This window comes from Castanea sativa, chromosome 6 (assembly GCF_040712315.1).
Source record: "Castanea sativa cultivar Marrone di Chiusa Pesio chromosome 6, ASM4071231v1".
NCBI lineage: Eukaryota > Viridiplantae > Streptophyta > Magnoliopsida > Fagales > Fagaceae > Castanea > Castanea sativa.
Genome location: NC_134018.1, coordinates 43,800,674 through 43,825,342, shown reverse-complemented (window position 1 = coordinate 43,825,342; position 24,669 = coordinate 43,800,674). Strand labels below are relative to the sequence as shown.

The window sequence follows — 24,669 nt, the reverse complement described above, 5'->3', positions numbered from 1 at the left end:
ATGTGCACCGCGAGGCGAACCATTGTGCGGATCTTTTGGCAAAAGAGGGTTTTAACGTCCCCATGGGCCTTTTTGTTCACCCCGATCTCCCCTCTTGTATTTTGTACCAGCTTTTAGCTAATTCTTGGGGAGTAGTTTATCCTAGACTTTGTAACTTGCCTCAGTTTTTTAATATAAATTTCTAGTTTACAAAAAAAAAGTTCATTAAAGCTAGCAACAAATAAGCTGCAAAACCCACACTGCACCCATTACTATTATTTTGGAACTTTGCAAAATGAACTATCCATTAATGAATTTATTTTTATAAGGTCTTCCAAATCAAATCGGGGTTACGTAGTTAGAGAAAGAATACATATATATGATTTATAAGATATATATGAATTCTTAGTTTATGAGAACAAATGTTTAGTAAAAAATCTGATAGAAATTACATTATTATGCAAATACAATGTCTAATCTAGCACTTGAAATTTTCAGCTAACTCAAACTATTTTCAGCCAATTCTATTTTACTCTTTTTAATCCAAAACAAGCCATTAGTGCATGAAGACTAGTGGCACTCAGAAATTTTCACTTTTCTCTAATGGGCATTCACATGATACATGACAGAACAAGTGTCCTTTATTACAATACATAGGTGAGAGGGGAGTGAAAAATTGGTGGATTATTTCGGTGAAGGTAGCAATTTCCTGTTTCAATACTGCCTGCTTCAATTAGTTTTGGTAGCTGAATATTGGATATACATATCAGTCACTTGTGACTCGTTTGTTTAGGATGCGATATGAATATTCGATACCGTTTGTGATATAACCTAATAGGCAGTAGAATTTTGACCGTTTCAAAGAAGGCAAAAGCTATTTATAATTTTTTATTTTGCTGAGTGGTCTGATATTATTTATTAGTCGTATTCTTTTTTTTAATCAGATATTAGTCTTATTCTTTTTGCCAAGTTCGTGGTTCTTATTCATGGGAAGATAAGGACCATGATAAATTGATTAAGATATTGTGGGTTTCACACCCTACTCACATATATAATTAAAAGTGATGTATAACCTGATTGAGTTTTAGGACACCTTTATTTCTTTTGGTTTTTTAGGTGTAACTTTCAAAAACTATTATGTGATTCATGAACCTATAAGAAAACAAACAGATAGAAAATTCTTATAAAACGTACTTTCAGGAGCTAAAATTATCATCCACAATCACTTTCTCGCTACTCTCAAGCATTTAAGAACTCATCAAAACTTTCAACTATGAACCTGCCCATAGCTACCGTGCATGTCAGCCATGTCAAAATTATGGTTTCAATATACTACAAAAAGCATTTGTTGCAAGAGAAATTTACCAAGATATTGCCAGAAACACCAAGAAATTCGTCCAGGTAAAGAAAAAAAAAAAAAGACAATCAACACTAGTAGGTCCAGCAAAATTTAACTCAAAATAACAAAAGTTTAAGATCGGCTGTTCAACTTTAAAGTATGGAAAACATGACAAAAATTGGAACAAAAATTCAGAATCAAACTACAAAATAACACTTAGTCATTTAAACTTCATGACAATTTTTACCACAATATCTTATGCTGTGGACGCTGTTTGGGCTCCAAGCCTCTTCCTGGCCTCTTCAATGATGGTTAGCTTAATACCCTTACCCTTGGGAAGGGATACCCATGGTTTTGTACCCTTGCCAATAGTGAACACATTGCCCAAACGAGTTGCGAATTCATGCCCAGTGGCATCCTGAATATGGACAGTTTCAAAAGTCCCCTTATGCTTCTCCCTGTTCTTGATGACTCCAACTCGTCCTCTGTTCCTTCCACCTGTCACCATGACTACATTCCCAACATCGAACTTGATGAACTCAGTGATCTTTTGACTCTCCAGGTCCAGCTTGATTGTGTCGTTGGCCTTGATTAAAGGGTCTGGGTAGCGGATGGTTCGTCCATCAAAGGTGTTCAGGTATGGGATACCTTTTTGCCCAAACTGCACAGAGCGAACTTTGCATAGCTTAAACTGCAAAAGCACCCTTGAAATGTCAGAATGGCAAGTTTAAAGGATTTATGACCAAAAAAATAGGAATCATTAATTCCACATTAATGTGTTATAACAATCTATTTGTTCTATGACTTTGGACTACAAACGATACATAGCCACAAGTCATTATAAAATTATTTACCATGTGTTTACAAACCTTACAAGTTACAAGCACAAAAACACTACAAAAGCAAAATAAAAGCAAGGGTTCAGAGGTTAAATTACAAAATAATTCCCTACAATTTGGCACCAAAACTGAGAACATGATTCGGTTTCTACTAATTTCACCTGGCATATACAATAATATATTATTTCTTAACATAAAAGCATACAATGCATGGCATTTCCATACACTGACAACTCCTTAAAATAAATCATTCTTAATTAGAATAGACTAAATTTACTCACTCTAATGACTTAAATCATATCATTCCTATAGAAAGATAGCAGAAAATATACTTGAGAGGATTAAACAGAATTACCTTTGCCTCTTCATCCCTGATTGAGTGGAGACGGAATCGACCCTTGGTGTCATAAAGGAGGCGGAAGTTTTCATTCGTTTTGGGGATTGATACAACGTCTGTCAGAAAAAAGTAAAAACCAAACCAATAAGAACAATGGAATATATATTAGGACTAATATTACTCAACTACTAAAATGGAAGGAAGTGAACCTTACTGCCTCAAACCATTGAATTTTGTAATTCTGGTAAAAGAGAATTGCTAATTGCCATGAACTATTTTTTCATATTGCAGTAGCAACATTTTATATGTGTGAGGTTATCCATTATATCCGTCCAAATCATATCATTCGGCTAAAAATTTCCTTTTACCATCTATTAATTGGTAACTTTGCCTAACTGTGCCTTGCAAAACTAGCAATGATATTTTTTTATCGATAAATTCAATATCCGACTTTTTGTGCGAACTTACATGAAAATAATACACATAATAAGAAAATAAGCACACAAACACAAATCAGAAAATTAGAACAATAATTCACGTAAGAAGAGTTGATGCCGTACCCATGAAACCTGCAGGATAGGTTTTATCTGTCCTGACCTTCCCATCAACCAGGACATGGCGTTGCATCAAAATGGAAATGACCTCACGGTATGTGAGAGCATACTTCAACCTGTTTCGCAAGATAAGGATCAATGGCAGGCACTCCCTCGATTTGTGAGGTCCAGAAGATGGCTTGGGAGCCTACACAGAAAATAATAATAACAACAATAATAATAAATACAAATTCATGATACATATAAACAGAAGAACGATGCAAAGTATCATTACAGAAGGAAAAAAAAGCACTCAAAATTTGACTTACAAATGCACCACCAAGTTTGTCGAGCATCCAATGCTTTGGGGCATTGAGCCTCTTCAAATGCTTCTTCAATCCTCTAGCCTGTTATAGCCATAAGCGTGAAGTTCAGCAAACCAAAAAATCCAACTTAAATACAATATAATTCCATTCTATAAAAAGATTATGAAGAAAAAAAAAAAAAAATGGCATGCAAATTCAGATGGGTAATCACCTAAATGCGTACAATTCCCTCTCTTCATGGTCATACTTTTTCTAAATGGCGAAAACAAAACCAGCCATTTTAAACATGCTTAGTTTGAAAATTTCTCAACCAAACAAAGAATTAACAAAATGTTTGTCAGTTATTTAAAAAATGAGTACGCAATGGAATCTAGGACTGCTGCATAAAAGTTAAACCAAACATGTAATTGGGTCTCTTCGAATCCTTAGGGACCTAAATTACCCAAATGATAAGTTCATCATCAAGAAAATTAAACCCACCATGGTCACAAATGCCTCAATCAAGGTTTCACTTTATAAATGAATCTAGCTAGTGAATCTGAAGGCCTCATGAGATCCATGAGGTCTCGGGTTCAAAACTCGTACCCAGCATCTTGGGGCCACCTCCAAGTGATTCCTCAAGACGCACTCAGGGGAATAGTCAAGTTCTCAAAGAGCTTTGGACACCCGCGTTATCAATTATATATCCAACAATACGACCTAATTTTGATCGTTTCCGTATAAGTTATTGAGACCCCTGCTATAATCTCTTCTCTCATTTTCCAACCAAAAATCATAACCAAACACTAATCAAGTTCCTAACAATTCCATTTTTTTTTTTATCAGATAAGTTTTTTGCATACCTATACTGAATCATGCATCATTCACATACATAATGTAATGGCTCCAACTTTCTTACTTTTATTTTAATTACTTTTTTCCTATTTCCCGCATTCAACATGATAGAAATATGCATTAGGCAGTTCAAAATATTGAAACGCGCAATTTAAATTCAATGGGGTAGCCTAACAAGCCCAAAGAGAAACAAAAAAACCGAATAAACATGTTTTTACTTTACAATCTAAATACGAACTTCAAAACCATATGTTTGAAACTAAATCTGTGTTTAAATAAAAATAAAAAACATTATGAATCTGAGAGAGAAGATGAAAAGAGTTAAGAAGTGGGGAACGAACCATTTTGGTATTGTGAGCTAGAGATCTCTGGGGAAGTGGCTCAGCCTCGCTCAAGCGCTCTTAGAAGTGAGATCCTCTTGTTCTGAGAGAGACACAGAGAGAGACTCCAAAACCCTAATATCGTATTGGAACTTGGGCTGGGCGGTAAAGATTTAAGAGATCTCTTATGGGCCGGTGCTTCAGGCAGGTACCCAAATTTGTTTTTTTTTTTGGATGTGAAGGGGCCCATTAGTTTGGGCCGGGAAAGTATAGGAGATCAATCAAGAAAAGACAAAAACTTAAATACAATTCAGTTTATTAGTTTTAACAAAATGAAATTTATTAGTTTTAAACTAAAAACTAAAAAATAAAATTTATTAGTTTTAATATCATTTTTATTTTACAATGTGAAACTTGTTGTTTTGTTGAGAAGGAATTTGAGTCTCACGTTTGGAAAACCAAATAAAAGTGGGGTGCTATACTTCTTGTACTTGTTAATATCTCTAATTCAATATTTTTTCTGTTTTTTAGGAATCTCTAATTCAGTAATTTAAAACATAGAGGTATGGACTAGCTTTTACTTGTGCCTATTAATATTTGGCTTAATGTTGGACTAACTTTTGTGTGGGTTTAATATTTTTTTGTTTTTTTTTTTTTTTTAAGACTTTATTACCAGTTGAGTTAACTAGAACCCATAATATTTGGCTTAATGTTAAACTAACTTTTGTGTGGGTCTAATATATAGTGCACATTTGGGTATTCCATAGTTTCCAAGAGTTTATTTGCATAGTATTTATCAAAGATATAGTTTTTTTTTTTCCTTCTTAAAAAAAAATATAGTTTTTGGTACATTCTATCAATTTTTGTTGTAGGTATTTTGTCCATTGGTCAATATTAAGGTCGAAGAAAAGATGCGATGATATTATTATTATTATTATTATTATTATTATTATTATTATTTTGAAGTTACAATAATGGATGAGGGAGATTTTGAACCCTTGTTCTGATTGTAAAGGAAAATAAGTAATGTTATTGGTTATAAAGCTTTTGCGATTTAAGAAATTATTTTTCTTATAAAAATGATCTTTAAAAAAAAAAAAAACTTTGTGTTGTTTATTTATTTATTTTTCTTTCCCTTATCCTCCTTTTTCATGACTCGTTTATCTCTCTCACTTCATGATGGCATTTTGACTCAATGATGTAATGCTCAATGGCATGGAGGGACATGGCGAGCTTAGAGTGAGTGATTTGCTTGAGTGAGGAAGACATATTGAAGGTGACGATGTCAATAGCTCAATCTTATCACCAATCTCAATTATAAAGTGCACACACCACTTGCTCAACTTATGTTATGTTACCTAATTTTGCGTAAACAAATGATTAGATTGACAATTTTCAGAATGGTAAAAACCTTACCGTTCAAATGTTTGTATATTATGATATTTATAACTAACACATTTAAGATTCAAATCCCCCACGGACACTCCTAACCCCAACTATCTTTTTTTTTTTTCTTTTTTTGAGAGAAACCCCAATTATCTATGTATAAAAAAATTGACAACCTTCAGGATATACTAGTAATTAACAAAATTCTTTATCAAAAAAAAAAATAGTAATTGATGATGCCGAAAATCGTCAGTAAGTTCCACGGTCCTCACGTGTTGAAACAACACCTGCACAACACCAAAAGAGAAGACCTTAGGAGAGTACCGGTGTGGTACCGACCAAATACTCTCAGAAGGTTAAGTCAAAAAATTATCACAACTCTAGAGTACCAAAACTGGAATGAATTATGTGTACCTTAGTTTTTGAGGGTTTTTTTATTTTTATAGTAATGGGGGAGCCAGCCTTGGTTCCTTGGCGAAGGGAAATGTATCATTGTAAAAAAAAATCCTCATAAATGCGCGTATTTGATGAGATCCTTTCCATATAGAGATTCTGTTGACTAAAGTTAATCGTAGAATGCAAGTCATTTCCATTTGAGGTTCATTGAGGTCTAAGTAAACCATGTTAGTGCCACGTGGCTTTGGCCACCGTCCACCTTAGTGTCCGTCTACCTTCCTGTTCGTCCAGCAAGGTTAACCCGTCCACTAGCTATGTCGTCGCGTTAACTACTCTTCTCGTCCGTCACCCTGGTACAGCTGTCCAAAGTTGTTTCCGTAAAATCTTACCGTCCATATTAGTTTTATCCTCTTCAGCTGCTCCCTCATTCTATGGGTCCGTCGTTATGTTTCCTAGATGGGCCAGTAGAGTGATGGTTCGACACAACTTTTTAGAAGACGTGTCTTGATTAAACAGGCTAGACTGGTGCATTTATGTAGTAGGGGCACGTGGCACGTGGCACGTGGCACGTTCCTATTAGTTAATTGCTCGTACCGATGCGTCCCTTCGTCTTCCGTGCCGTTCCCTTTATATATATCTATGGCCTGCCCTTCTTATTTTTACTTTTCAAAAAAATTTTAGAGCCAAAGCACCACCGTCTACCTTCCTTTTCAACATAGCCTTTTCCATCTTTTCTCGGAGACCGTCCACCAATTTCATTCGTCAACCACATGGTGTCCATCTCCCCTTCTAATTGTCAGCAGGTAAGCATTAGTTGCCCCTTATTTTTAATTTCATTTTTTAGCTTAAATGTTGTTGGCCCGTTATCTTCATACACTTGCAGAGAGTCTTAGGGTTTACCCGTCACGTGTAGGTGACAAATGTCTAGTGAGGCATCAAGTGATTAATTGTGGGTTCGTGAAGGAGCGGGTTACGATGAAGTGTACCCGTCTGGTCATGACAACCCTGGCACTTCTTATGATGAAAGGGATCTGAATACCAATTCTCCTACGGAGGAGGATAAAGACGTGGACGTGGTCGAATCAGGGGGAGGCTCAGGTGGTGACTCAAATAGTTCCAACGCCATCTACGTTGATTCTCTCGTCCAATCTGTGATAGGCCCAGACAACCTTAGGGAGTTCATCATCCTTCCTTTGTGGATGGTGAACGACTTTAATTCATCCGTTAAGGAAAGACATTTTGAAACCCTTAGGGATAGGTACCAGATCCCTGCCAACATTCCCATCCGTCTACCTCGGAAGTCCAAGAAGTGTTACTATGACGGGGTCAAAGACGTTGGTGTATACGACCAAATGTTAAAACTGGGCTTCGATTCCCACTAAGTGCTTTACACCGTCGCCTTCTCCAATACCTCGAAGTTGCCGTCACCCAAATCTCTCCAAACGCTTGAAGGGTCTTCTTAGGTGCTGAAGTCCTCTATGGAGTTTTGAGTGACGGGGCACGAAGGATGACGGTGGAGGAATTCTTTCACTGTTACTGACCGTTCGAGATTGTTCAGTCCAGAGGTATGTATAGCTTCCTGCCAAGGAAGCCTGTACTTAGGTTGGTATGCGACACTCCAGACTCCAATAGGAACTGGAAGAGTCGTTACTTCTTCATGCAGGGTGACAACTGGATGTGTCACCCTGGCGATCAAGAGTTTATGCCCATAGACAAAACCTAGGGCATAATGCTTCCGTCTGGTAAGAATCGCCCTCTTTGAATTTCACCATTTACCTTCTGTCTTTGTCTAACCGTCCCTTTCTTGCGGCTCGATATCACCCACAGGTGACCTTGGAGCAGTGGAGCTTTTTGGAAAAAAAATTTGCAATCAAGTTAAAGAAAAGGACGTGAGCCAAGTTTGTCACTTTGGACACAATCCACTGGTACTGTGATGGTCCCGAACCTACCGAAATTACCCGTCACTACAACGATCAAGCCCGCAAGCGTAAGACCGTCTCCCTTAATCTTATTTTTCTTCCAAACTGCAATGGTTTTAACTCGTTTTTACTGTCCATGTAGAAATGGAAGACGGCAGATGAAAGGCGTACATAAAGGCGCATGCTGCAACTAAGAAGAAGCAGGAGGGTGGCTTGCCCCCAAAGCCCGTCGCTCAAATTCCTCCGCCTAAGAAAAGGGTGTCGGAGAAATCTGATTGTCTCCTAAGAAGCCTAAGGTGGCAGAGACAACCGTTGGGGCGAAAATTGAAGCCAAGGAGATGGCCACGCTTCTTGGCCCGGGAAAAGGCAAGGGCTTGATGAAGGGTCAGGTTCTCGACGCCCCAAAGCCACCCGTCCTCCTCCGTGAAGACTTCCAGTACGCCCTTGAACAGTTGTCTTCCATCATCAAGGGAGAAGACTATGAGGATTTAAGTAATCATGCGACGGAGGCGATGGGAGAGATGGGGCTCTTCAGCGCCATGCAGGTGAGTTTTTATTTCCTTCTGTTTCTTTTTGGGTTGTTAGTTATCTCCATCCCCCTTGTAATCCCTTTGCTGGTTTTGCAAGGCTTGGTGATGATGAAGGGTTTGATGGATTGTTGCCTCTCCCATGAGACTGCCTTGGAACGGGTCAGGGCGCGGGCAAAGGCGACGGCGACGGAGCTCGAGGAGTTGCGGGCCTGGAAGGTCGTCCAGGAGAAGAAGTTGTCTTTGTCTGAGAAGGTAAGGGGTGAGTTGGAGAAACAGATGGAGGCGTTGGAAAGGTCCTCGAGGATAAGGAGAAGGAAATTGCCGCCACCAAAGACCAGATCCGTCAAGCTAAGGAGGATGTGATACAAGAGTATCGTGACTTCGATGCCCTTCTGGCAAAGCTCGGCAGTTCGTTTGCGGATGGGTTTGACGACTACTTCCGTCAGGTGAAGGCGTCTTACCCAGACCTGGATCTTTCCCACATTTCCATCGATCCTCAGGCCCAGACACCTGCCCAACCTGTCTACTCTAAAAGCACTAATCAGCTATTTAATGATGACACCGTCCCCGACCCCCAAGGTCGAGAGGAGACAACCCCGGTAGCCCAACCATCACCCGATAGAGTTGACGCGCGTCCTTTTGAGAGGGACAAGATGACCAAAAATGGCGAATACTAAATTAGCTGAAATTTAATTTTTCTTTGTGAAAAAATCTCCTTGTAGAACAATTTTTATTTTTCCGTCACCTATTTTTAGGCCCGTCATGTTGACATTTTGCCCTTTTTGGGCTTTTTATAATATATTAGTGTTTTGACTATGTCTCTGTTTATATATGTTTGTCATACTCTCGTCTTTTCTATGCTCAATGGCTGAACTCGTCCACTTTGTGGACTTCGTGAATATAACATATCTTTTGGGTGAATCCGTTCACCTGTGCGAATAAAAAATTTTCCTAGTAGGATGATCCGCCCACTTTATGGACTCGGCTTTTCCCCTTTTGGATGAACCCCGTCCACTTTCGTGGACTTGGTGAAAAAACTCGTCCTTTTAGGATGGTCCGTCCACTTTAGGGATGTAACATATTCTTTTTGGATGAACCCATCCACTCTTGTGGACTTTGTAAATAAAACTCATCCTTTTTGGATGAATCTGTCCACTCTTGTGGACTTCATAAAACTCATCCATTTATGATGACCCATCCACTTTATGGGCTTTGTAAATAAAACTTATCCGTTTAGGATGACCCGTCCACTTTATGAACTTAGTAAATAAAACTCATCTGTTTAGGATGACCCGGCCACTTTATGGACTTTGTAAATAAAACTCATCCGTTTAGGATGACCCATCCACTTTATGGGCTTAGTAAATACAATTCATTCGTTTAGGATGACCCGTCCACTTTATAGATTTTCTAAATAGAACTTATCCATTTAGGATGACCCGTCCACTTTATGGACTTAGTAAATAAACTCATCCGTTGAGGATGATCCGTCTACTTTATAGACTCAATAAAATATACACTTCATTTCTAAATAACTCCTCCTATTGTGATAGATATAAAGGTAAAAGTTCTTAAGAATTGTCCTTAGAAATGGGGAGATTACCCCGTGGGCTTTAAGAGTACTGTAGATAGTAAAAACTAAAAAATGAATAAACTGGAAAATAAACTGGAGAATGAGGAGTGTTGTTGCTTGCAATCTTTGTCTACTCGTAGTACTTCTTTAGGTGCTTCGTATTCCATGGGTGGCGTAGCTTTTTTCCGTCCAGTGTCTCAAGGTGGTAGATACGTTTCCTATGCCATGATGTGATTCTATACAGTCCTTCCCAATTAGGTCTCAATTTCCCTTGAGATGGATCTTTGGTTGCTCCTGTTACTTTTCTCAAGACTAGGTCTCCTATCTGGAAGTTCTTGCGTTTCACCCGAGAGTTGTAATGCCTGGCCATGAGGTTCTGGTACCATGCTAACCTTTGTTTAGCCGTTGCTCTCACTTCATCTACCATATCAAGTTGCAGGTGCATTGTCTCATCGTTTTTCCCTTCATCTACCTCAGCTGAAATGACCGCCTCGCTTCCATACGCGAGCCGAAACGATGTCTCTCTTGTAGGTGTCCTTGCAGTCGTCCTATATGCCCACAGTACGCTTGACAATTCTTCCGGCCACATGCCCTTTGCCCCTTCAAGCCGAGTCTTGATGATTTTCAGTAGGGATCGGTTTGTGATCTCAACTTGTCCATTGGCCTACAGGTGTGCGGGCAATGAATAGCGGTTCTTAATACCAAGCTGTGAGCAAAAATCTCTGAATGCATCGTTGTCGAATTGTTTCCCGTTGTCTGAGACCAGAACTCTAGGTATACCGTACTTGCAAATGATGTTTCTCCATATGAAGTTGCATACGTTTTTCTCTGTAATGATAGCTAAGGCTTTGGCCTCTACCCATTTGGTGAAGTAGTTTATACCGACTATTAGTAATTTCAGCTGTCGGACTGTTGTAGGAAACGGTCCCATGATATCCAGCCCTTATTGGGTGAAAAACCACGTGACCGTCATCGGGGTGAGCTCCTCCGTTGGTTGCCTTTTTAGGTTGCCAAACCTTTGACACTTGTCACAAGTTCTGACGTACGCCTAAGCATCCTTTTGCATGGTGGGCCAGTAGTATCCGCCCTAATCAGTTTGTGAACTAAGGATCGTGACCCCGAGTGGTTCCCGCATATTCTTTCGTGCACTTCTCTCATGACATAGTCCGCTTCCACAGGGATAAGGCACCTCAGGTATGGACGGGAGAAACCCCTTTTGTATAAGACACCTTTTATTAGTACGAATCGTGCAACGTAGACCCTTAACTTTCTTGCAGCTTCCTTATCTTCAGGCAACACACCGTCCTTCAAGTAGGAGGCAATTGACATCATCCAGTTTTTCTCAATACCTATCTCCTGCACACTGACTGTATTTATCATAGGTGAGTCTTGAACAAAGAAAAGTACCTGACTGGAAAAAGACATGTGCTCGGCTAACGCTACCTTGGTATGATAGTCGGCTCACCCATTTTGGGTTTTTCATAATATATTGGTATTTTGATTATGCCTCTGTTTATATATGTTTGTCATACTCTCGTCTTTTTTATGCTGAATGGCTGAACTCGTCCACTTCGTGAATATAACATATCTTTTAGGTGAATCTGTTCACCTGTGCGAATAAAAACTTTTCCTAGTAGGATGATCCGCCCACTTTATGGACTTGGCTTTTCCCCTTTTGGATGAACCCGTCCACTTTCGGGACTTGGTGAAAAAACTCGTCCTTTTAGGATGGTCTGTCCACTTTAGGGACGTAACATATTCTTTTTGGATGAACCCATCCACTCTTGTGGACTTTGTAAATAAAACTCATCCTTTTTGGATGAACTTGTCCACTTTTGTGGACTTCATAAAACTCATCCATTTAGGATGACCCGTCCACTTTATGGATTTCTTAAATAAAACTCATCCGTTTAGGATGACCCTGTCCACTTTATGGACTTAGTAAATAAAACTCATCCGTTTAGGATGACTCATCCGTTTAGGATGACCCATCCACTTTATGGACTTAGTAGATACAACTCATTCGTTTAGGATGACCCGTCCACTTTATGAACTTTGTAAATAGAACTCATCCATTTAGGATGACCCGTCCACTTTATGGACTTAGTAAATAAAACTCATCCGTTTAGGATCATCCATCCACTTTAGAGACTCAGTAAAATATACACTTCATTTCTGAATAACTCCTCTTATTGTGATAGATATAAAGGTAAAAGTTTTTAAGAATTGTCCTTAAAAATGGGGAGATTGCCTCGTGGGCTTTAAGAGTACTGCAGATAGTAAAAACTAAAAAATGAATAAACTGGAGAATGAGGAATGTTGTTACTTGCAATCTTTGTCTACTAGCAATACTTCTTCAGGTGCTCTGCGTTCCATGGGTGGCGTAGTTTTTTTCCATCCAGTGTTTCAAGGTGGTAGGTGTCCTTCCTATGCCATGATGTGATTCTATACAGTCCTTCCCAAGTAGGTCCCAACTTCCCTTGAGAGGGATCTTTGGTTGCGCCTGCTACTTTTCTCAAGACGAGGTCTCCTATCTGGAAGTCCCTGGGTTTCACCCAAGAGTTGTAATGCCTGGTCATGAGGTTCTGATACCATGCTAACCTTTGTTCAGCCATTGCTCTCACTTCATCTACCATATCAAGTTGCAGGCGCATTGCCTCATCGTTTTTCCCTTCATCTACCTCAGTTAGGATGACCGCCTGTATGTCAAACTCACTCAACTCAATCGCCTATAGCGCCATTTGTCCAACTGCCTCTAGATTGCTCATTACTCTCCACAGGTTTTTATCGATCAAGAAAACAATAGTGTGAGCCTGGAAATATGGTTTTAGCTTTCATGCTGCAGTTATCAACGCGAAAACGAGCTTTTCCATAATGGTACCTTTCTTCTGCGCCTCAGAGTGTTTGGCTCGTGAAATATACAGGCTTCTGTACCCCGTCCTCCTCCCTAACTAAGGCTGTGCTAACAGCGACCGAAGAGACGGCTAGGTAAAGAAACAATTCTTCTTCGAGCTTAGATGGACTAAGCATTGGTGGGAAGGAAAGGTAAGCCTTCAGGTCCTCAAATGCGCACTGACACTCGGTCGTCCATTCAAAGGCCTTTTTTAGTGTGTGGAAGAAGGGTAGGCATTTATTCGTGGTCATCGAGATGAACTTGTTCAATGCCGCGACCTTACCGTTTAAACTCTGTACCTCCTTGACAGTCTTTGGTGGAGCCAATTCCATGATGGCACGTATCTTGTTTGGGTTGACCTCAATACCTCTTTGGGATACCATGAATCCCAGGAACTTCCTGCCGTCACTCTAAAAGCACACTTGTTCGGATTTAGCTTCATGTTATAGTGCCGAAGGGTCTCGAAAGTCTCCTTAAGGTCGTCTAGGTGCCTGTCCTCTCGTAAGTTTTTAATAAGGATGTCGTTCACGTATACTTGGACGTTTCTCCCAATTTGGTGCGCAAACATCTTGTCCATCAACATCTGATACGTGACACCTGCGTTCTTAAGTCCAAATGGCATGACTTGAAAGCAGAACAGACCCTGGCTAGTGACGAAAAAGGTCTTCTCTTGGTCAGCTTTGTCCAATTTGATCTGGTTGTAACCAGAAAACGAATCCATGAAACTCAGCAATTGATGTCTTGCCGTTGAGTCCACCAAGATATCTATGCGGGGGAGTAGGTAGCTGTCTTTGAGGCATGCCCTGTTTAGATCTGTAATATTTATGCACATCATCCACTTCCCGTTGGCCTTTTTGACCATCACCATGTTGACGAGCTAGTCAGGATAATATACTTCTCTTATAAACCTTGCTTCCTTCAACTTACGAACTTCTTCGGCTATGGCCTTGTCTCGTTTTGGAGCAAACACCTGCTTTTTCTGATGGATGGGGGAGAAGGTGGATGATACGTTCAATTTATGGACCATGACCGATGGGCTGATTCCTGGCATGTCTTTGTGGCTTTAGGTGAAGACGTCTTGGTTTTTCCTTAGAAATGATATCAATGCCTGACGGACTAGTGGACTCGCAAGAGTGCCTATCCTTGTCGTTCGGTTGGGCATAGAATCATCAAGGGGTACTTCTTCCAACCTTTCGACCAGCCTTGCCCCCGCCCTACATTCTTCTATGCACATCATTGGCAAATGGTCGTCCATATCTAGCATGACTATGTAGCATTCGCATGCCGCTACTTGGTCTCCCAGTACCTTTCCTACGCCATATTCGGTGGGGAACTTGACCATCAGGTGGTAAGTGGAGGTTATGGCCTTCCACGAATTAAGTGTAGGGTGTCCAAGGATGGCATTGTAGGCAGATGAACAGTCTACTACCAGGAATGTGACATCCCTGGTTATCTGCTGAGAGTAATCGCTGACGGTGACAGGTAAGGCTACCGCACCAAGCGAGTACACTTTTGTCCCTTCGAACCCAACCAGTGGTGCGTCCGTTGATGTCAACTGTTCTTTCTCAATCCTCATCTGTTGGAAGGCTGGGTAGTAGAGTATATCGGCGGAATTGTCGTTGTCTACCATGACCTTATGGGTGTTGTAGTCGCCAATCTGTATACTCACAACTAGTGCGTCGTCGTGTGGATAATGGAGACGTCGAGCGTCTTCCTCCGATAACCCAATTATAGGGTTGTTAATGCGCACTATCTTAGGGACAAAACCTGTCAGTTGAATGTTCTGAACCATCCGGAGGTAGGTTTTGTGCGCCTTTTTAGTTGTATAGGAAGTTGTTGTGCCCCCTATAATCATCCTAATATTCCGATTGGCGGTTTTGGGCGCCCATTTTCCCTTCGGGGGCCTTGCTCTTATGGCTGGTCCGTCTTTTCTTTGCTTACTAACCTTTGCAATTTCCTTTGCCTGATTAGGGCTTCTATTTGCCGCTTCAAATCATAGCATTCGGACGTGTCGTGGCCATGGTCTCAATGGAAGCGGCAGTTCTTATCCCTAGACCTCTTGTTGGGGTCACCTTTCAGCTTGCCTGGAAACGTCAAGGATCCTTCATCTTTGATTTGCATGAGCACCTGATTGATGGGGACGTTTAGCGGGGTGAAGTTCGCGAACCTGCCTGTTGGGGGCTTGGAGTGTCTTTCCTCTCATCCGTCTCTTGTTCTCATGGCCTTCTGTCCTCTTTCCTACCTTGCCTCTTCTTGTCTTTCCCTCTTTCTGGGCTTCTCCTCTCGTGTGAGCAGTGCGTGCCCTGCGTTCATATTTTTGGTAGCCCTGTAAAGTACATCAAACATTGTCTTCAGGTCGTTCTTGTATAGGGAAAACAAAAACTTCCCTTTTCGTAACCCCTTGGTAAATGCGGCTACGAGTATCTTGTCATCCGCTTCATTAATCGAGAGGGCCTTTTTGTTGAAGCGAGTGATGTAAGACCTTAGCATCTTGTCTTCTCGTTGTTTGATGTTCATTAGGCATGCGGTTGACTTTTTGTACCTGTGCCCTTAGATAAAGCGCGAGGCAAACTGAGCGCGAGGCAAATTGAGCGCGAGGCAAACTGAGCGCTCAACTCCTTGAAGGTACTAATGGAGTTTGGCATCAACCTGCTAACCATACTCTTGCGGGACCCCTTAGTGTGGTGGGAAAAGCCCTGCACATTATCTCGTCTGCTACGCCTTGCAGGTGCATGAAGGTCTTGAATGTCTCCAAGTGGTCCAAAGGATTCCTTGACCTGTTGTAGGATTCTACTTGCAGCATGATGAACTTCGGCAGGAAAGGGAACGAAGTAACAGCTTTAGTGAAGGGTGAATCTATTCGGTGCACCATTGGTAAATGCGGCCATGAGTATCTTGTCGTCCGCTTCATCAATTGAGAGGGCCTCCTTATTGAAGCGGGTGATGTAAGACCTTAGCATCTTGTCTTCTTATTGTTTGATGTTCATGAGGCATGCAGTTGACTTCTTGTACCTGTGCCCCCCAATAAAGTGCAAGGCAAACTGAACGCTCAACTCCTTGAAGGTACTAATGGAGTTTGGCGTCAACCTACTAAACCATACTCTTGTAAGACCCCTCAGTGTGGTCGGAAAAACCTTGCACATTATCTTTTCTGCTATGCCTTGTAGGTGCATGAAGTTCTTGAACGTCTCCAAGTGGTCCAAAGGATTCCTTGACCCGTCGTAGGATTCTACTTGCAGCATGATGAACATCAGCGAGAAAGGGAATGAAGTAACAGCTTCAGTGAAGGGTGAATCTGTTCGGTGTACCAGTTCGTTGAGATCACTTTATACTCGTCCCTTGAGTGCATTCATCATCAAGTCTATCTGTTCTCTCATCATCTACATGTCTGCGACTAGATTTTGGGGGGGGGGGGCGATGTCTGTTGCTATCGGCCTACTCACGGCGTTGCTGCCTTCTGGCCTTTCCCTATTTTGCCTGCCACTAGTGTGCAGATGGCTGTCGTTCTCCTGCTCCTCTTCTTGATTCCGGGGCTCCGTGTCCCTTTGGCGCAGCTATTCTTCTAAGTCATGGTTTTGCTTGGTGAGGCGCTCAACTGCTATGGCAAGAGTCTGAACCTGCCTCTCAAGTGTTGCCATATGAGGCTCGTCTCCTTGGTTGTTAGTAGTGGTTGCCATCGAGCGAGTAAGCACCATGCAATTTTTTATCCAAACCATGGCATGGCTTTCTTAGCGTACCGTTTCTTTCCCACAGACGGCACAAACTGATGATGCCAAAAATCGTCAGTAAGTCCCATGGTCCTCACGTGTTGAAACAACATCTGCACAACACCAAAAGAGAAGACCTTAGGAGAGTACCGGTGTGGTACTGGCCAAATACTCTCCGAAAGTTAAGTCAGAAAATTATCACAACTCTAGAGTGCTAGAGCTGGGATGAATTATACGTACCTTGGTTTTTTAGGATTTTGAGTTTTTATAGTAGTGGGGGAATCGGCTTTGGTTCCTTGGCAAAGGAGAATATTTCCTTGTAATCATAAATGTGCGTATTTGGTGGGATCCTGTCCATGTAGAGATTCTGTTGACTAGAGTTAATCGTAGTGCGCAAGTCATTTCTATTTGAGGTTCCTTGAGGTCCAAGTAAACTATGTTGGTGCCACGTGGCTTTAGCCATCGTCCACTTTAATGTCCGTCTACCTTCCTATCTGTCTAGCAAGGTTAACCCGTCCACTCACTATGTCGTCGCATTAACTACTCTCCTCATCCATCACTCTAGTACAGCCGTCCAAAGTTGTTTCTATAAAATCTTACCGTCCATCTTACTTTTATCCTCTAACTGACAAAATTAAAACTTAGGATTAAGATAACAATTAACACAAACTTAAAAGTTGTAAAATGAATTTTAGAAAAGAAAAAAAGAGCCAGATGGCGTTCTTGGATATAATGCTGTCAACGTTTTGAATATTTAAAAAAGAAAAAAAAGCTCGTTATTAACAATTTCCCTGGCGACGCACACGGATTATTTTGCTTTCCCCTTCATAAATAAATCCAACACACAGAATCAGCGTCTCAATTCTCACACACACCTCTTCGTTCTTTGTTCTTCCTTCACGAGCTAGCTAACACTTAAACACACAGTAACGCAGAGAGTATGAAGAGGGCAATTCATTTTGTTCTGCTACTGTTTTTATCTCTGTTGCTTTATTCATATGCTGATGAAGCTTTCGATGTTCGCCAACACCTCTCTACCGTCACCAGGTCCCTCTCTCTCTCTCTAGATCACGCATTAATCGTTAAGATATGAAATTAGAAATTAATTTTAACGTTTTAGGTTTTGAACTCGTTGTTTCGCTTTGTTACTGAAATTTTAATCTTATTCTGCGCTTAATTGCTGATTCGGTTGTAGCATTTTGAGAGATTTAGTGGTAATTAATAAACAGATCCTTTGATCTTACTACCCTGTTTGGCTGCCCGAGAAAGTTAAGGAAAAAAAAATAGAATGTTAGAATTATTGGTTTTTTTTTGGGTGGCATATGAGAGAATTAAAAAAAGAAAAAAGAAAAAAAGAACTGAAAGCCCTCACATTTTGATGTAACATGAATCAATAAGTCTAACATTTTCTTCCTGGTATATAAGAAAGTGATAAATAGGAAGCGTGGACACTTCATTTAGGGTGCTGTACCAATGTCGTACAGGCCGTTTTATGTTATAATGTTTCAGAAATTGATCATGTTACTGTTTCGTATCCTTGTCTGTACCCATACCTGTGTCAGTGTCTGTGCTTCTTAGGTGATAAGTGGTGGGCTTAGAAAAATCTTGCCAACTCAAATGTTGTGAAAATTGTTCTTTGTAGTGTTAATATTGAATTACTTTTCCATTTCTGTAATCATAGTAATAGAAAAACAAAAATGCCTTGGATGTTTCAATGTAATACGATTTACTTTTCCATGTGTATTAATGTGGTAACTTGGTAGTGTTGTGCAAAAGAGTAGTAGAGCATATGATTGAGTTTCTGGTGTTGTTTAATTAATGGCTATGTTTCTTGATATTTCCGTGCAGATACGGTGCTGTGAAAGGAATTGCTGATAATTCCTTTATAGCTTCCAATATTCCTGATGGGTGTACTCCTATCCACATAAATCTTGTGGTAATTTTACTTAACAGTTTTAGATTGAGAATTTGAATATAGTAGTGTTCTTGGGGTAACTCCACTATAGAGTTCTTGAAATACTATCCATCTATTTTGAAATGAGGGGATTGGATTTGCATCATTAATATTTAATCAAACACTGACTATTGGCATTTTGATATCTATTCAAATTATTGATGACCTTGAAAAATTCAATTCACTCATTTCAAAATGGAGTGATAGGATTTTGGAAAGGGGCACTATTGAAGTTAATTTATGTTTTTGTAAACTAAAAAACACCTAATGCAGCTCTTATTGTCAGGCAAGGCATGGAACTCGCTCTCCCACTAAGAAACGGATAAAAGAGTTGGACAATATGGAAGCTCGTCTGGAAGTACTTCTAAGAGATGCAGAAGAACGGAAATTGTCTTTACAAAAAGTTCCTTCCTGGATACAAGGATGGAAATCTCCTTGGAAAGGAAAGCTGAAGGGTGGAGAACTAATTAGCAAGGGAGAGGAAGAATTGTATGATCTTGGAATCAGGATTAGAGAAAAATTCCCAGATCTCTTTAATGAGGAGTACCACCCTGATGTTTATGCAATAAGGGCAACTCAGGTGAGCTGTGTTTTAAGTTTTCTTTCATTCAATCATGTAAAAAATTCCTTCTATTGAAATGTTTTCTCAAGCTTTTGCTATGAGAGATTATGTGAGAAATTGATGGCAAGTAATAATCTGCTGGTTTATTATCATTTCTCATTTTGGGTTTTGCTTATGGTGCTTTTAGTTTTGGGTCTCTCACTGAATAACCATAAATTTCTTTTTTGGGTTGAGGTGCCAAATTGGTCAAGGTTGATTGCATCATTTTGGCTGTGATGGTCTAGGATTCTTCTCTTTTCTGGTTAGGCCCCATGAACTTATGTATCTTTGTCTTCTAATGGGATAGGTTCCTCGGGCATCAGCTAGTGCGGTGGCATTTGGAATGGGGCTTTTTATCAGGACAGGAAGTCTTGGACCAGGACGCCATCGAGCTTTTGCTGTTACTAGTGAAAGCCGTGCAAGTGATTTGTTGCTAAGGTTTTATGATACTTGTGAAAACTACAAGGTAATTATGATATGTAGAGAAATGCCTATGATTGATTATGTTGGTTAGATATTCATGCTGGATAAGGTCATCATATTTTTCTGAACTAAAAAACACATTAGCTCCTGTTATACTAGGAGTATTCATTTGTGCACCACCCATTTTAGGCTATAGAAGAATACAAAAGGTTGCACTTGTTTGCGTTACTTTTTGTAATTTACAATGGACTCTTCTTTTTGGTGATAAAATGTTTTCCTTCACTGCCTTTATCTGCATCTGTATTCTGCCTTTCTCTTGTCTTTTAGGCTCCTTTAAATGATGTTTCTTGAACCTATATTGATAGACTTGTTCCCATCATTAAAAAAAAAAAAAAAAAAAAACAAAGAAAGAAGAAGAAGAAAGGATTGGCACCTAAAGTTATCTTATTTGGCAGTTTCAAGGTTCTTCTTTCGAAAGGTTTCCCACGTTATGAAAAAAGAAAGTGTTCTATATGTGTGGGTGCATGAGTTGTATTTACCTATCACTAATCCATCTAAAAGAGAAGGCTAGTTCATAGATTTTTGGGTGGTGTAGCTACATTGCAGTCACGTTAATTTACATACACTGATGCAGGATTTCAGGAAAAAGCAGGAGCCTGCTGTTGGTAAGCTTAAGGAGCCTATCCTTGATGAAATTACCTCTTCATTAGTGAGACGTTACATGCTGAATTTTACGAGGCAAGATACTTCTTCTCTCTGGTTTTTATGCAAACAGGTAATCACTTTTTTCCTTTCCATTTTTTGACTGACCAAATTCTGGTTATTGCATGTGTCTAGAATAAATTATGGTTGATGTTCAATTGAGATTCACCTCCTTTTGCAATTATCGTGCTGGTTTCCCAATTTGGCAGGAAGCATCTTTGTTGGACATAACTGATCAAGCTTGTAGTCTTTTCACCCCTTCTGAGGTACATGAGATATATTTATATTTATATAATCTGATGTGATTAAATATTTCATTCTTGTTTTGGCTGATTGTTTTTCTTGGTAAGCCATGTGCAACTTCTAGTCTACACCCCTATGAGATTTTTTTTTTTAATCTGCAATGTCACCTGCTATTGTTAATAAATTGTTGCTAATTAAGGCCGTTGATGTCTTTGTTATTTGGCTGAAAAATTACAGAGTTTGTATACGTTTGATTTGACACTGGAAGAAAATGAATATATGTTCTTCCCCCTTTATAATTGAGATATTTTTTGTAAAATTTTGTATTTTTTTTAAAGTAATATAAGTTAGGAAATCATTCTTGTATCTTTTTTTTTTTTTTATAGGCTTTCTAATGTGCAAAATTTATAATTGTGGTTAGATTTCAATGTTGGAGTGGACAGACGACCTGGAGCTGTTTATATTGAAGGGTTATGGTAATTCATTGAACTATCAAATGGGAGTGCCATTACTTCAAGATGTTTTACAAGCCATGGAACAAGCTATCAAGGCTCAAGAAGGTAATATAGATTTTCTGGTTTTTTCTCTACAGTGTATTGCATCAGATTGTCTTTCTCTGTCTTCAAATTCAATGATAGGAGAATTTTTACTTTTATTATTTTTATTCAGCCAGTGATGGCTCAAGGTGGGGAAGTTTAGTTAAGCAGGGTAGGCCTGGCACGGCTACTTGATAACATCATCTCACAGCCATATGTCAATACCTGTTAGATTGGCCCTTGGTCTTGCACTCTTTTTTGATGATATTAATCCTTACCACTGAAAGTCTTTTATTACCTATCAAAAAAAGAAAAGTATAAACATTTGTAATATATGTCAAGACTCAAGACCCAAATCCACCTTGCATCTTTATTTGGACATTGTTCATTTATTAGGGAAGATTTTGTAAATATACTTCCAAGCTTTTTTGAGAAAAAAAAAAGGGCCTCATCTTCATTAGAAATGGTTGCTTGACCTTATTAAAGTTTTCAAAAGCTATCATAATTCCCTCTGGCAGTAATTCTTTTGCCACTTCTGTCTTTGTAGAAAAACATGCTCCTGGAAGTTATGAAAAGGCACGACTTCGGTTTGCACATGCGGAAACTGTTGTTCCCTTCTCATGTCTTCTTGGACTTTTTCATGAAGGATCTGGTGAGTGCTTAACATTTTAATTTTCTCTAATGATGTGTTTGTGTGTGATCTGGAAGCAGTTTTCAAGCATAATTGTTTCTGGTTCCTGGGTTCTGCTATGGGCTGTCTTATTAGTAGACTCTATCTTTATAATTACAGGATTTCAACAAATACAAGAAGAAAAATCCTTGGAACCACCTCCAAAGCCACCCCAACAGAGAAATTGGAGGGGTAGCGTTGTGGCTCCTTTTGCTGGGAATAACATGCTGGTTCTGTACAGCTGTCAAGCTAACTCTTCAAGCAAGTACTTTGTGCAAGTACTGCACAATGAAGATCCCATTCCATTGCCAGTGAGCATTTCCCACTCCCTCCTATTTTTATCTATGACTACTAATATATTTGGGATTTTAGATCCACCTTTTAAATTTAACACAGAGGACTTTGGTAAATTATGAATTGCAGAGTAAATATTAGTATGTATTGACTATTCTGTCATCATTCCGTTTGTCAAAGTTTTGGATATCCACAATTTCAAGCTGTAGTTCATCGTCTCTGATGCTGGATAGATGCATTATTGAGCTCTGATACCAATTTGGATGTAGGTTTTTTAGGAATTCAACACTAAATTAGGGTTCTTGATGAGATTTTGAAGGGTTCTTGATTAGGGTTTGGTGTTAAGGGTTTGGGTAGGGTGAGATAATAATAATAATAATAATAATAAAAATATTGGATCTTGAATGAGTTTGATGGCTGTTTGGTGTTAAAACATTGGATAGAACAAGAAGAGTTCTTCTATGGGCACAACAGAACCTCGTAGCATTTTTACAACAAGCTGAGGTGTCAGCTTGTCATAGGTCAAATAAAATAAAATAAAATATAGAAAGATTATACCCGAACCCACCACAACTCAAATCAAGGGTGTTGTGAAAATGTTGTGAGATTAGACTTTCTCGAACAAGAAACAAAGCAAGATAAACCCTACGAACAATAAAATGGAATTTTATTAAAATCATCTCATTAATTTTCCCTTGAATTCATAAAGACTCTTTTGTAGGCTACTACCAATATTTTACTCTTAAAAGGACTACTGGACTAGGACTGCTAATAACCTTTTCTCAGAAAAAATAGGATTCCTAATAACAAAGAAAACTAATTAATAACTTCTAAACCTAATAAGATTCATTTACCAATGGTACTCCTAGAAGGACTAGGACTGCTAATAACCTTTTCTTAGAAAAACTAGGATTCCTAATAACAAGGAAAAGTAATTAATAACTTATAGACCAAATAGGGAAAGGACTCAAAACATAAAGTAAGACTGATGGACCTCAGTACAGCTTATTCCAAAAGATCTAAAAATTTCCAAAATACCCCTATTTTAGCAAAACTTTATTAAAAATTTAAAACTAAACCCACAACTTTTAACTAATTAACTTAAAGAAACTTAATACTAAGCCTAATAAATAAAGATGCCCAGAACACCCTAAAGAAAGATGGCACAAAGACCCCACATTGAAATCAGACCATAATACTTGAATCTTTTGGTAACTTGTGTTTCCTTGTACTCTTTACTGTTGCATCAGGCTAAATGGTTACTAGTCCTTTTCCTTGTGTGCGATATGTCTTTCTGGTGTTTGCTCATTAACATTTTGTTGTTTGTTGAATAGGGTTGTGGCTGTGATTTCTGTCCTTTTGAACTTTTTAAGGTACTAATATAATCCGAATCTTAATACTCAAAGAAATGATCACTTGTCATATGCTGATTATAGAATTTACTTTATTATTTGCCTCTCTTCAGGAAAACATAGTTTATCCTCATCTAAAGTCCAATTATAATCAAGTCTGCATGGTAAAGCGGGAAACACCAGAGCAGAAACCTTCTATGGCCAGTAAGTTATCACAGCTTTTCCAGCTCTTCTTGGGGAATGATGGTAAACAGACTCACACAGATGAATTATAGTTAATTCTTCAAGAAAGGAAGGAAATATTCTTATTTTCTTTTTCCTTGTTGGCATTGCCTTCTTAACATGAATTTCAGCGACAGCCAGCTCTTCCATCTAGCTGAGTTCAATTTTGGATGGCTTCATTGCTAAAACAGAAAATGATGTGTCATGACTTGAGTTTGCTAGTTCAATTTTGGATGGCTTCCATTGCTAAAACAGAGTGATGTTGTATTATCTGTATCCAGATTGCCTTGTGGTTATTCTCCAAACACAACTTCACTGACTTGTGTCCAGTGTTTGCTTGAAATAGTACTTGGGGAAGTAGGTGTCATTTTGTAGTTATTGCTTCAAGTATTTGTTCTCCATGGAGAAAGAATACATATGCTCAATTAATTTTATTGGCCTCTTCAATTTATAATAGCGTCCTAAGGGATAACTTTAGATGGTTTTTAGTGGCCAAATATGCAGGAAAAAAGTGGGTCAGTGTAAATTATGATGGCAAATTGTATGTTGTAGTCTTGCAGAGAATCACTTCTTAAATAGAGGCAAGATGGATCTTAGCTTTTTACTTACAGCATAGATATCCCAACTCCAACAAGGGTTCATCTCATACAATTATCTCTGACCTCCATTTGATAGTACACCGGCATAGTCATGTAATGAGAATTGTCATGATATAAGCTCTAAATGATCATATTATTTTTGCCATGTAATGTTCATTTAGT

General features: G+C 39.2%; 2 protein-coding genes across 4 annotated transcripts; one reads left to right on the top strand and one right to left on the bottom strand.

The window, feature by feature from the left end:
* Positions 1–1,416: 1,416 nt before the first annotated feature.
* On the bottom strand, positions 1,417–4,694 carry LOC142640964 (small ribosomal subunit protein eS4z). Its single transcript, XM_075815308.1, has 5 exons — positions 4,529–4,694; positions 3,357–3,434; positions 3,055–3,235; positions 2,513–2,610; positions 1,417–2,009 (listed from the first exon to the last, which is right to left on the bottom strand). The coding sequence occupies exons 1-5, from the start codon at positions 4,529–4,531 to the stop codon at positions 1,575–1,577; spliced, it is 795 nt and encodes a 264-aa protein (XP_075671423.1). The 5' UTR covers positions 4,532–4,694; the 3' UTR covers positions 1,417–1,574.
* Positions 4,695–17,709: 13,015 nt separating this feature from the next.
* On the top strand, positions 17,710–24,359 carry LOC142640668 (uncharacterized). 3 transcript variants are annotated; one of them, XM_075814859.1, is made up of 12 exons: positions 17,710–17,958; positions 18,760–18,847; positions 19,152–19,445; positions 19,774–19,932; positions 20,524–20,664; positions 20,801–20,857; positions 21,256–21,394; positions 21,918–22,022; positions 22,161–22,351; positions 23,669–23,707; positions 23,800–23,890; positions 24,040–24,359. In XM_075814859.1, exons 1-12 carry the CDS (start codon positions 17,852–17,854, stop codon positions 24,060–24,062), a joined length of 1,434 nt encoding a protein of 477 aa, XP_075670974.1. In that variant the 5' UTR covers positions 17,710–17,851; the 3' UTR covers positions 24,063–24,359. The 3 variants fall into 3 exon arrangements, with proteins under 3 accessions (XP_075670974.1, XP_075670973.1, XP_075670972.1); XM_075814858.1 differs by having other exon boundaries at positions 23,800–23,932; XM_075814857.1 differs by having other exon boundaries at positions 23,800–24,359.
* The last annotated feature ends 310 nt before the right edge of the window (positions 24,360–24,669 follow it).

Coding starts and splice junctions, on each gene's coding strand:
- LOC142640964 (XM_075815308.1), bottom strand. Junction 2,611..3,054: donor CTATCCTGCAGGTTTCATGG/GTACGGCATCAA, acceptor TTTTTCTGACAG/ACGTTGTATCAATCCCCAAA. Junction 2,010..2,512: donor TCAGGGATGAAGAGGCAAAG/GTAATTCTGTTT, acceptor GTGCTTTTGCAG/TTTAAGCTATGCAAAGTTCG.
- LOC142640668 (XM_075814857.1), top strand. CDS start 17,852: ATGAAGAGGGCAATTCATTTTGTTCTGCTACTGTTTTTATCTCTGTTG. Junction 21,395..21,917: donor AGCTATCAAGGCTCAAGAAG/GTAATATAGATT, acceptor CTGTCTTTGTAG/AAAAACATGCTCCTGGAAGT. Junction 23,708..23,799: donor GTCCTTTTGAACTTTTTAAG/GTACTAATATAA, acceptor GCCTCTCTTCAG/GAAAACATAGTTTATCCTCA.